Source organism: Pongo pygmaeus, chromosome 18 (assembly GCF_028885625.2).
Source record: "Pongo pygmaeus isolate AG05252 chromosome 18, NHGRI_mPonPyg2-v2.0_pri, whole genome shotgun sequence".
Classification (NCBI taxonomy): Eukaryota; Metazoa; Chordata; class Mammalia; order Primates; family Hominidae; genus Pongo; species Pongo pygmaeus.
In genome coordinates this window covers 33,571,105-33,584,331 of record NC_072391.2, presented here as the reverse complement: position 1 = coordinate 33,584,331, position 13,227 = coordinate 33,571,105, and the positions used below count along the sequence as shown (strand labels likewise).

The 13,227-nt window shown below is 43.2% G+C and overlaps 1 protein-coding gene across 1 annotated transcript in view; it reads right to left on the bottom strand.

The window, feature by feature from the left end:
• LOC129015212 (ubiquitin carboxyl-terminal hydrolase 31-like) overlaps nt 1-13,184 on the bottom strand; it is a 60,099-nt gene extending 46,915 nt beyond the window's left edge. Inside the window, 4 exon segments of the mRNA XM_063654286.1 lie at nt 12,391-12,497; nt 12,500-12,552; nt 12,554-12,732; nt 12,735-13,184. Of these exon segments, the coding sequence (XP_063510356.1) occupies nt 12,391-12,497; nt 12,500-12,552; nt 12,554-12,732; nt 12,735-13,058 (663 nt within the window). The 5' untranslated portion in view covers nt 13,059-13,184.
• Between the last annotated feature and the right edge of the window lie 43 nt (nt 13,185-13,227).

The following is a 13,227-nucleotide window of genomic DNA, read 5'->3' as shown; positions in this document are numbered from 1 at the left end:
TATGGCCTTATGTTCCCCTCATTTAGAAGAATCAAAACCAAAGGCATTAGTATGTATAATGGAAGAATGTGAGCTACAGAAGAGATTTCCTAATTTTAAAAAAATGAATAGCCAGGTGCGGTGGCTCACACCTGTAATCCCAGCACTTTGGGAGGCTGAGGTGGGCAGATCACCTGAGGTCGGGAGTTCAAGACCAGCCTGACCAACACAGAGAAATCCCGTCTCTACTAAAAATACAAAATTAGCTGGGTGCGGTGGTGCATGGCTGTAGTCCCAGCTACTCGAGAGGCTGAGGCAGGAGAATTGCTTGAACCCGGGAGGCGGAGGTTGCGGTGAGCCGAGATCACGCCATTGCACTCCAGCCTGGGCAATAAGAGTGAAACTCCGTCCCCCAAAAAAAAAGAATTGATAAAAAACATCATTAGCACTAATGAAACCTTGGTTGACTCGGGATGTAAGACAAACATGTAGGTGTCACTATACTGACGGATCGAAAGAGGAAAGCAGATGACACCAAGGTCTCCCATTTCTGACTTAAGTAGGTAATGAACCAGGAACAGAGGAAGAGATTAGGGGACCACAGTTTTGAACAAGCTACATTTGAGGTATCAACATGATCTCAAGTGAGGTTAAATCTGGTGCTCAGGAAAGAGATTTGAGCTGGAAATTTGAATCAGAGCAGCACACGCCTATCACATGAGACAGAACCCAGGGAACATCTGGTAAGAAGAGGAAGCAGCCGGGACAGAATCTTGAACACTGGAAAAGGTCACAGAAAAGCTGCCCGTGAAGAAGCAAAGAGGTGGCAGCCAGGAGAGAGAGAGTGGCATCATACAAGTAAGGAGAGACAAACCTCCATGGAGGCGGAAGCAACAATGAAAACTACCGCAGAAAAGGCAAGTCAGGCAGGCTCTGAGGCAGATCCTCTAGAATAGCAAATTAAGAGGTTGCTTGCTCATGTAATCTCAATGAAGCAGAATAGTTATCAGAGAGGGTTAAAAGAAACAAGGCAAGGGTTTGAATGACTGCCAGAGATCATTCTTCATCACCAAGGAGCTCAGTTATAAAAGGATGGAGGAAAGATGCTGTGACCATCTGGAGGGGACCTTCAGGAGCAGAGGGACCCACAGGCTAAGGGAAGGAGCTAACAGAAAGGAGATATCTGAATAAAGATGATTCTTCAGGCTGGGTACAGTGGCTCAAACCTGTAATCCCAGCACTTTGGGAGGCTGAGGTGGGTGGATGACCTGAGGTCAGGAGTTCAACATCAGCCTCGCCAACATGGTGAAACCCCATCTCTACTAAAAATACAGAAGTTAGCCAGGCGTGGTGGTGGTCACCTTTAATCTCAACTACTTAGGCGACTGAGGCAGGAGAGTTGCTTGAACCTGGGAGGTGGAGATTGCAGTGAGCTGAGATCGCATCACTGCACTCCAGCCTGGGCAATGGAGCAAGACCCTTACTCAAAAAAAAAAAAAAAAAAAAAATGGTGATTCTTTGGTAAGGGGAAAAGGAGAGATTGATTTAAAAGAGGCTGCAGAGGAACTGGCCTTAAACAGAAGGTAGGTAGGAGAGATGGAAGAGAAGGAGGTAAAGATAGTCCTGGATGCAGATAAACTAGAGATAGGAAGGCAGGGAACCTGGTTTTTTGAGTTTATTTTGTAAAGAAAGTAGAGGACAACTGCCAAGAGGAGCTCTTAGTTGTAACAGGGGTAATGACAATCTCATAGCATAGAGTTGGGCCACACAAACTGTCAGAAGCATAGCAAGCTTCTGTTCTGAATCCTCTCTCTTAATTGACTCCCAATGGGGAAAAAATAGAAAAAAAAAAAGTTTCAGCATAGACATTCCTAACAAATTAACTGAAATCAAACTCTTCCTCACATTTCAAAGCAGATATTTTATACACAGCATCCATTCAGATTTCAGGGTGGAGACTACGTTCAATTATCAAGACTGCATTAAATGTATTTACGCTTCTGTCCACTATCACTTCAACTCATCCACACTTATCCACCAACTGCTGTGTTCTAAGGCAGAGTGCCAAGGCTGCTCAACAACATGTTTGTTGGGCATGACCAAACAGGTAACAGAACGTCCACAATCCTCGTAACTAGGGCAAAAACCATTCTGGGTCAACCCCACCCTAAATCACTATATCAGACCCTAAAGGAAATTTAAGGAAAAGAAAATCTCAATACACAAACACAAAAGGTCCTCTTTCTGCCTCTTTTTACCCCTCACAATGGTAACTTATTCCCACTGCAGATACCCAGGGGACTACTTATCTTACCTCTTCCCCAGACAAAACAAAACACAGAAGAATCTAATGGCCAATCCTTTAGTATGTATCACAGAAAAAAGAAAAGCAGTAGGAGTCAAGAATCCTAAGCTCAAGCTCCAGCTCTGCCACAAACCACTGGTTATCAGAGGCAACTCACTGAACCTGTGATTCAAATCCTGGTTCATCAAATGAGCAGATGAGTCCCCTGCATCCCAAATCTTCACCCAAGCCCTTCCCCAAGAGTCCCGGCAAGTGATCTGGTATACGTTTTTGGTCACATCTGATGTTGCTTTGATTTGCCTTTTACGATTTTTTTTCATAATTAAACCTTAGTTTATTTGATGTCCTAAATTAATCTTTCTGTATGTTTGCAGTTCTGAAAAAGTTGATTATCAATGTCCTCTGTAAATAGAAGCATTGCTACAATCTGAGAAATTATTTATGTCATTTCTATAGAAAACAGAATGTGGGCCACGTGTGTTGGCTTATGCTTGTAATCTCAGCACATTGGGAGGCCAAGGCAGGAGGATGGCTTGAGCCCAGTTCTAGACCAACCTGGGCAACATATTGAGACCCCGTCTCTATTTAAAATAAATAAAAAGAAAATAGAAAAGAAAAGAAAAAAGAAAACATGCACCTTCTTAAAATTAATCTTACATATTTGTGTCTATTTTACAGAATTTGGGTATAGTGTTTCTGTTTGGAAAAAAAAATTAAACTGAGTCTCTTGGTCTCCTGGCTTAAATCCTATACATCCTACTATAAACAAGTTTGACCCTTGCTCCTATTTTCCCCTCAGTTGGGATGATCCTTAGCATATAGTTACTAAATAATAAAGTAAAAGGCAAAACACTTACCGGGTGTTCAAGTTTCACAAAATTTCTCCTTACCCTTCAAAGAGAGAATGTTTTTATTTTTTTCCCTTAAAGAAAAAAAAAAAAAAGAGTTGGAAACATGGGTCAGAAAAGAAAAGAGCCATAAAATTAGACATGAGGGTCTTTCTTCCTGTAGAGCCCTAGTAAAGAGGTCGAAGCATCCCAGGCTCCAGGGAAAAGATACTGACTGGTCCAAGACATCCTTCACCTAACTCCAGGAAGAAGAAGAAAAAGCAACGGTCGGTCACTGGTGACTTCCACCCATGGGAAATGGATGTGGCAATACTGGTCTGACATGAATGATCGGGAGTTGGACTTCTCTTTTGGGAAGAAGGGTAGCTTGCAAGACTCATCAAACCCAATCATTGCCCACTTTCTTTGATTCTATGCCAGAAGAAACACAAAATTTGTTTCCAGTGATCATGGACAAAAACAAAAACAAACAAAAACAGAAGAACTCAGGAGGACAACAGTATTTACATTTTTAGAAAAAGAAATAGATGAAATGCAAACAGCTGGGTGGTATCTAAAAGTGAAATCTGGTTTATGGGCTGCTGCTGGAAATAAAATAATAAGTGCTTGTCTTGAGAAGTTTCATCTTTTGAATTTTACTTTCAGGACACCTACTAAGTTGATGAAGAATAATTAGCTAAAACATAAGGGATAAAATTTGTACAAATAGATGAACACTGTAAAAACAGATACGACTCATAAAAAAATGGTAATATAGTGTCCATGCAATAGTATGACATACTAGGACACAGAATAAATAGGGCCTTCTGTGCCCTTCATCTATTCTTCCTCCTTGTCTTCTCCTCTGAGGGGAGAGGAGACAAATAAGACTGAGAGGCCCCTAATATTTGCTGGCTGGGGCAACAGCCCCTTGAAAGGGACCCTAAGGCCTCTAGGCTTTCATATGTACTTCCCCTAGGGCTGGAATGCCCTCCACCACACCCTTCAAACCACTCTCCCTCCTCAGAAAGATAAGCAGGGGACCCTGGTGGGAGAGGAGAGAGAAATGAGGCACAGGGAAAGGGGGCTTCCATCCAGGATGGAAAGACAACCTGATGAGGACAGGAGCAAATGCCACACACATTCCTTGGACTCTGTTCACATTTGGCCACAGAGAAAAGCATGTTATTCCTGGTACAGGTTGAGTATCCCTTATCCAAAATGCTCAGAACCATAGGTATTTCAGAGTTCATATTTTTTTCAGATTTCTGATTATTTGTATTATACTTACCAGCTGAGTATCCCAAATTTGAAAATTCAAAATCCAAAATGCTCCAATGAGCATTTCTTTTGAGCATCATGTGAGTGCTCAGAAAGTTTCAAATTTTGGAGCATTTCAGATTTCAGATTGTCAGATTTAGGATGGTCAACCTGTACAGAGCTCCTGATCCTTCCATGCACAAGGGCCAAGCATAGGATAACTCAAGCATAGGTGTTCATCATATCCAAGTTCTCAGGATCCAAACTCAGGAACCAAACAGATTTGCATAGCAAAGAATATCTACACTGCTGTAAGATTAGTGTCAGCTTTTAAGCAAATTCATATGTACCACAAAGACCTAGTGGCAAAGACTCATTGCTGAATAATGACTAGTAAAGTATGCATTCCTCACCTAAAAGAAAAGGCTATAATAAAGGGGTTGAGTAACGGTTACTGCATTTCAAGAAATTATAACTGACTCATGAAACCACAAAACTAAGGGCTGAAGTATGGTCAAGAGCCAGGAAAAAAGGGAGAAACTGTGAAAGGAATATCCTATAAGTGGATTCAGCCAGACAAACAAGGAGCAAAAGTTGTCCCAACTGATTATACAAGTAGCAAGAGAAGACCTCCAAGTAAGTATTTACACAATGGTAAAAACTTTCTGCTAGAAATGCAGTAGAAAAAGAAAGACTGGATTATGAATACCAGAGTTCAAGTTCTCATTCTACTACTTTTGATTTTTTTCCTTTTCTTATTTTTGTTGTTGTTGTTGTTGTTGTTGTTGTTGAGATGGAGTCTCTCTCTGTTGTTGTTGTTGTTGTTGAGATGGAGTCTCTCTCTGCCCAGGCTGGAGCGCAGTAGTGCAATCTCAGCTCACTGCAACCTCCGCCTCCCGGGTTCAAGCAATTCTCCTGCCTCAGCCTCCAAGTAGCTGGGACTACAGGTGCACACCACCACGTCCCGCTAATTTTTGTATTTTTAGTAGAGATGGGGTTTCACCATGTTGGCCAGGCTGGTCTCGAACTCCTGACTTCAAGTGATCCTCCCATTTCAGCCTCTCAAAGTGCTGGGATTACAGGTGTGAGTCTCTGCGCCCAAACTTTCTACCATTTTTTATTTAACATGTGCTTCTCTGAGCCTCAGTCATCTTTTCTGAAAAATGGGAATGGTGATAGTAATGCTTTTCTAAAAGGATTACTGTAAGGCTTTAATGAGATCATAAAAGCATTTTGTAAAGTCTAAAACTCTGTACAGATGCTATTATGTTAGTTTTGAAAAATAGAATAAAAAAAGAAAAGAATCACCCTATGATACCACACAATCCTTAAAAATGCCAAAGAGAAAGAAAACGAGAAAATATCTAAAGCATTAGTTCTCTATCCTGGCTGCACATTAGAATTACCTGGGGAAAGTTAAAAATAAAAACCATGTCCTGGCAGCAGCCCACTGCTAATTTTTTTTTCAAGTGTGACTTATTTTTAATGACTATTTCTAATGTGAAGCCAAGTCTGAGAACAAACACAGCCACATTGGAAAAGCTCCGGAGTTTCACTTCCAAAAGCACCAAAACTTATGGGAGGCTCCTTTGTCATAAGCGCATTATATGACTTCTTACATTACGTTTTATTCATATCTCCAGGATATACCATCTCACATGCATCACTAGACAGTGAACAGGAAAAATGTCTTACTCAGTATTACTTCCCCAATACCCAGCAAATACAATGCTTGGTGCAAAGGGTAACAATAACAGTTAATACTTATTGAGCGCTTATACTGTATCAGGTATTACGCTTATTGCTTATAGATGTTATTTTCTATAAAATTCACCCTTAGTGGCTGGGTGCAGTGGCTCATGCCTGTAATCCCAGCTACTCTAGAGGCTGTGGCAGGAGGATCGCTTGAACCCAGGAGGCGGAGGTTGCAGTCAACTGAGATCGCATCACTGCACTCCAGCCTGGGCGACACTGCAAGGCTCTGTCTCAAAAAAATAATAAAATAAAATAAATAAATTCACCCTTAGGAAATTCCCTATGCTGTATTCTTATTTATGGATGAAAAAACTTAGCCTCAGAGAAACAAAGTAATTTTTCAAAGTTATCACTCTTCTTTTTTTCTTTTTTTTTTTTGAGATAGTCTCACTTTGTCCCCCAGGCTGGAGTGCAATGGCACAATCTCAGCTCACTGCGACCTCCGCCTCCCGAGTTCAAGCGATTCTCCTGCCTCAGCCTTCCAAGTAGCGGGGATTACAGGCGCATATCACCATGCCCAGCTAATTTTTGTATTTTTTGTAGAGACGGGTTTTACCATGTTGGCCAGGCTGGTCTCAAACTCCTGACCTCAAGTGAGCCGCCTGCCTCAGCCTCCCACAGTGCTAGGATTACAGGCATGAGCCACCATGCCCGGCCAGTTACCACTATTCTTCAACCTCAGCTGATTAAAAAAGCCTTAAAATATTTTTGCCCATAATCCTTCTTCAACAAAGTACCTTACAATGATTTGTCCCCATATAGGACTCAGCATCATACAGGGCTCAGGTTCTTCATTCTAAATGTCAATTCTCAGTTAGACATAAAGCACGACTGAACTACAGCTGCACCAACCCTGAGGCTTCAGGGAATTTATCTGCTCTTAAATAAATCCTTGTTAAGCAGTTTTTGTTTTGTTGCAATTTGTATTTCTTCCTATGACTGAAATATGGCCCAGAAACAAAAATGCCGTTTATCTAATTGGCGTGTTATTTGAGAAATAAGGAGGAATGCAGACAATGTAGAATGATCAAGTTGCAGCATGTGAAGAACTATGTCCTGCCCAAGTGTCCCAGGATGCTAGAGAAAGCAAACACACCAGAGACAAAGATCTGGCTTCAGGGAACTCCATCCGTCTCTCATCTTGCAGCATGTAAAGAACTATGTCCTGCCCAAGTGTCCCAGGATGCTAGAGAAAGCAAACACACCAGAGACAAAGATCTGGCTTCAGGGGACTCCATCCGTCTCTCATCAGTAATGTAAAGGGGGTGTTCTTCACCTTAAATGCTCAAGCTGCTCTTCTGGTGGAGATTAATTCCACCAATAGTTCATCCTTCCCCGCACAACTTAAGTGGCCAAGACTTGCTGACTCCAAGTTTAGAGTCAGCTCAGGTCACCAAAATGTATTTAACTACCCAGTCAACTAACTCAAGTAACTCAAAAGTATCTTCTTTTTGGACTCTTTCTCATTTTTCCAACACAATCTACCATTCAAAACTATAGTAAAACAAACCCTTTTTTTAAGGAGGAAGGGGGGAAATTTTGACTTACAATCAACACAAAAAAGCAAACGTCCAGTCCCAATGCAAGTTGGTCATCATACAGGAAGAATGATCATCTGAAAGAGTTAAAGTTAAAACTGAAAAGCCACCTAAATATCTAATAAATTATTATATATTCCTGTCATGAAACATTACAAATGGTTGAGGGTTTAAAAAGCATCAAGTTGTACACTTTAAATATACACAATTTCTATGTGTCAATGATATCTCAGGCTGTTTAAAAACAAGAGACAGACACCTATGGAGCTTTAAAACAAAGTTTTCCATTTATAGTAACTCTAAACTCAAAGCCCAAACCAACCTCTGGATCTTAACCACTGGGGAAAGAGACAGCAGCCAGCATCAAAGGAAAATTAGAGAGAGAAAAAGAATGTATCCCTACAGCTACATCCAGTGGCCTTTTCAGGCCATCCTGGCTTGCCAGGTGGTGGGAGATGAATGCTTAACCCTAGGAAGAGAAAAAAAGAATGGCAGTGGCAGCTTTCTGAGCAAGTAAAAGAAGGTAGAGGAGGAACATACAGACTTACAAACTCAGCACAATGACCCTGCCCACAGCACAAGAGCCAATCAATGTTCTTCACTGAGTGGTGCTCCTCTCTGAAGTGGAAGTAAAGTGACCTATACATCCCAGGAGGCAGAATAAGGTGGGAAAGGCAAGAACTAGAGGAAAAATGAGATAAGGCCTTGAACTACCCCTAAGCCAAAGATGCATATATTTCTTCTATAAACACACACAGATTATATATACACACACAAGAGGCAAAATCCTCTTGATTTGAATATATTGACATTTTATTACAACAGACCTAAAATGTTTTTGACTGAAGCCGATTTTATAAGGGGATCCAAAATATTCTGGAAATAACCTTGCGTTGACCATTATTCTGCTATTGCATTTTTATAACTGCAACATCACTTAGTAGTAACTAAGGGAGACTATTCATAAGCAGATCCAGCAAGTTTCACTATAAATTATGCATTCACATCTCCATAAACCCAGAGTACTCCCAGTAAATTTTAACTGCCTGAGACGCTTGCAAGTCACAGACCTGCTGTGGCACTCTACACAGCCAACCCTATGGATACTTGACAGGCAAGCCAGGCTGACTCTCAGGCCTCCAATCAATCACAGCCTCCGCTCATTCTTTCAATCCTGGACACAAGAATCAGATCTCCTAAAAACCAGCACAGACACCTCCAGCTCATCCTGGCTCCAGTCTTCTCCTAGCAAAGTACAATTTAGAACCTTCCCAGCCTAGGCCTGGCCTGGCCTGGCCCAATCTTTACCAATTCTAGTCAGTTCAGGCCTTGGTCATCTGCCTGTCTTATGTGGATGCTAAATGGATGAGTGTGTGAATATACAGACAGTAAACAAAGAGAGGAGTGAGAAATCAAAATAGGGCAATTCCCTAGTATCAAAATGTTACTATCACATAGTAACTTCAAAGAATAGATCAAGCTGTTCTCCCTCACTACTAACCAAAGAAATGCAAATTAAAACAATGAAATGCTATTTTCTACTTAGCAACTTAAAGATTTCTTTTTTAATTACAACAGTGGGGTACCACACATTCTTAACAATGCTAGTGGTAAAATCCTTCTGTAAATAAGGTAATAATATGATTTAAGAGCCTTTGAAATAGGTAACTACTGAAAGGAATTTCGTTTTATATGGCCTCAAGAAATAATCAAAAGTGAAAGATTTATGGACAAAATACATTCATTACAACCAGAAGCCATCTACATGCCCAAAAATAGGTTATAGTACCTTCATATAATGATCTGAAAAGTTTTTATGATGAAAATTACTCATAAGACAATACGAAATAAAGATCACATGATGAAAATCTGGATATATGGTTTGATATCAATTACGTTATACACACACAGGGGAGGGGAAGGCAAGTAAGTCAATTTTATTATTTCAACTTGCATATATTTTCCATGTTTCCTACAAAACTTTAGATACTACTCTTACAGAAATAGATGTTATCTAATATCAAATTTTAGCAAAAGAACCCAGACACAAAAGAATATATACTTATTGCAAACCAAAACCACAATGAGATACCACTTCACGCCTACTCAAATGGCTATAATGAAAAAGACAGACATTAACAAGTGTTGATGAGGATATGGAAAAACTGGAACCCTCACATAGCGCTCGTGGGAATAAAATGGTATAGCAACATTGGAAAAGTGCCTGACAGCTCCTCAAACAATTAAACACAGTTACCATATGACCCAGCAATTCCATCTCCAAAATATACCCGAGGAACAAAAACACATCTCCACATAAAAATCTGTATGTGAATGTTCACAGCAGCATTATTTATAATAGCCAAAGTAGAAACTACTCAAATGTCCATCAGCAGATGAATAAACAAAATGTGAAATATTCATATAATAGAATATTTTGCAGCTACAAAAAGGAATGTAGTATGATATGTACTACAAGATGATTAATCTTGAAAATATCATGCTAAGTGAAAGAAGCCAGATGCAAAAGGCCGCATATATGATTCCTTTTATCTGAAATGTCCAGACTAGATAGAGACACAATGTAGCTTAGCGTTCATGTAGGGCTGGAATATTCCAGGGAAATAGGGAGCGACTGCTAATGAGTATGGGGTTTTTTGGGGGGTAATTAAAAATGTTCTAAAATTGATTGTGATAATGTTTGCACAACTCCAAGAATATAATCAAACTGTACACTAAATAGATGAATTAAATCGCAGGTTAACCATATCTCAATAAAGCTGTTTTTAAAACAATATATACTTATTTCACTCATAATCAAGTCCAACAACAGACAAAACTAATCGATGGTGTTAGAAGACAGTCTATGTTTAATCAATGGTGTTAGAAGACAGTCTAACGGATGGTGTTAGAAGACAGTCTAACATTCCAGAAAGGGTACCTTCTGGAGGGTTAGAGATGTCCTATTTCTTGATCTGGGTTACAAATTATCACTTTAGGATAACACATCAAGCTGTACGCTAACGACATATATATTTTTCTGTATGTATGCCATACTTTGTTCAAAAAGTTGACATTAGGCTGGGCGCGGCAGCTCACGCCTGTAATCCTCGGACTCTGGGAGGCTGAGGTGGATGAATCACCTGACGTCAGGAGTTCGAGACCAGCCTGGCCAACAGGATGAAACCCTGTCTCTACTAAAAATACAAAAATTAGCCAGGCGTGGTGGTGCACGCCTGTAATTCCAGCTACTCATGAGGCTGAAGCAGGAGAATCACTTGAACCTGGGAGGTGGAGGTTGCAGTGAGCCGAGATCATGCCACTGCACACCAGCTTGGACAACAAAACAAGGCTGCATCTTAAATAAATAAATAAAATAAAATAAAATAAATAAATAAAATAAAATAAAAAATTAAAAAGTTGACATTAAAATGGAAAAACACCGCAACCTCCACCTCCCAGGTTCAAGCAATTCTCCTGCCTCAGCCTCCTGAGTAGCCAGGATAACAGGCATCAACCACCACGCCCGTCTAATTTTGTATTTTTAGTAGAGATGGGGTTTCTCCATGTTGGTCAGGCTGGTCTCGAACTCCCGACTTCAGGTGATCCACCTGCCTTGGCCTCCCAAAGTGCTAGGATTACAGGCATGAGCCACTGCGCCCCGCCCGATTCCATGCTGTTTAATACCATATTCATGTCCCACCTAAAAGTATCCCTTACACAATCTCACGTCATGTTCCCCTTCTGCTTAGAGTAACAGCCCAATTTCTTCGTGCATCCTAAATGGTCCCATACCATCCGGTCCCAGTCCATCACTCGGCTCTCAAATCTCACCCTCTCACTACACTTGCAGCCCCACCAGCAGACAGCAAAGGAGGGCTTGGCCAAGGGCCATACATACCCCCAGGGATGTATAGCTCACCCCTGTAATCCCAGCACTTTGGGAGGCCAAAGAGGGGAGGGTGGCTTGAGGACAAGAGTTCAAGACCAGCCTGGGCAACAAAGCAAGACCCTGTCTCTAAAAATAAAATAAAAATAAAAAATAGCCTGTCAGCACATCAATCACATCAGCAGGTTTTTTTTCTTCAAACCACTATCTGATATTACCTCGTTAACTTCTTCAAGTCTTTAATAACAAAAATAATAGCAGCAAATACACATGATATTGAAGTATTTTACTTATCAGGTTGAACCCTATAAAAGTGCCAATCTGTAAATAAAAAACGGTGAAATATGGGTAATTCCACAGTGTTCGACCTAATATATCAACTTGTTTGCAGCGCACAACCACCTTATAAAGTAGGTCCCAGATGAAGAAACTGTAAGCACAGAGAGGCTGCTTAACTTACCCGAGGTCACATTGCTAGTAAGTGGCAGAATCAGGATTTGAACCCATGCTCAACACTCCCACCCCACAAAAATGCAAGTTCCATGAAGGCGGACAGTCTTGTTCATTGCAATGTCACTCCCATTGCCTATTATCACAGAATATGGGCACGTATGTAGTAAGCTCTCAATAAATACATGTTGAGTGAGTGAGTGAGTGAGTGAATAAATGAATGAATGAATGAATCTCCTTACAATCACTGGTCGATTGCCCAGACCACTCAGAGCAACCAATGCAGAAGCCTGCCAGGCCAAGAGGAACCGAGGGAAGGAAGACCTGGGCGGGCAGGTGCCCCACGGGCTCCGGGTGCAGTCGGGGCGCAGCGGCAAGCGGGCTCACCTTGAAGTCGCGGCTGTGCTGCGGGATGTACTCCAGGGTCCAGAGGGCCCGCACCAGGTGCGCCAGCTGCTCAGTGACCTCGCCCTGGCCCTGCACGCTGCGGCCGTAGGCTGCTCGGGGTCAGGCGAGGGCTCGGGACGCCCCGCCCGGTACTGGCCCAGCCAGGTACTCGGCGAAGAGCTCGGTGTTGCTGAGGCACTGCAGCGTGGCGTTCATGAAGCACGTGTTGCCGTGGTTGCCGAGCCCCGTCACGCCGGGCACCGGCTGGGCGGCGCGGGAGAGGCGGGCGGCGGCGGGAGAGGCGGGCGGCGGCGGGAGAGGCGGGCGGCGGCGGGAGAGGCGGGCGGCGTGGGCGCGGCGCCCGGCCCGGCGGGAAGCAGCTGCGGAGGCCGCCGCGGTCCGGGGCGGAGGCCGCCGCGGTCCGGGGCGGCGCCCTCAGAGCTAAACTGCGAGAGCGTGGACAGCGTCTTGAGAAGGAGGCTCATAAAGCTGCCCACCAAGCGTGCAGAAGAGGGCGAGGAGGGCGCGGCCGGCCCGGACGCCCGGGAGCCCCCCGCGCCGCCGCCGCCAGCGCGGCCGCTCGGAAACAGCCGCTTGCTGAAGGAGCGCTTCTCCTTCCCGCTCGCCGCCGCCGGCGGCCCGGACCCCGGCGCCGTTACCTTGGACATGGCGGCGGCCTCAGACACTCATCACCGCGCCCGCCCGCCTGGCCCGCGGCCCCGCCACGGCCGCCGCCGCATCCCGCAGCGCCGCGCCTCACCAGGCCCGGGTGCTCCACGCCCCACACACCTCAAAGCGCAGCCCCACATTCCTCAAAGCGCAGCCGCGCCAGCGAGC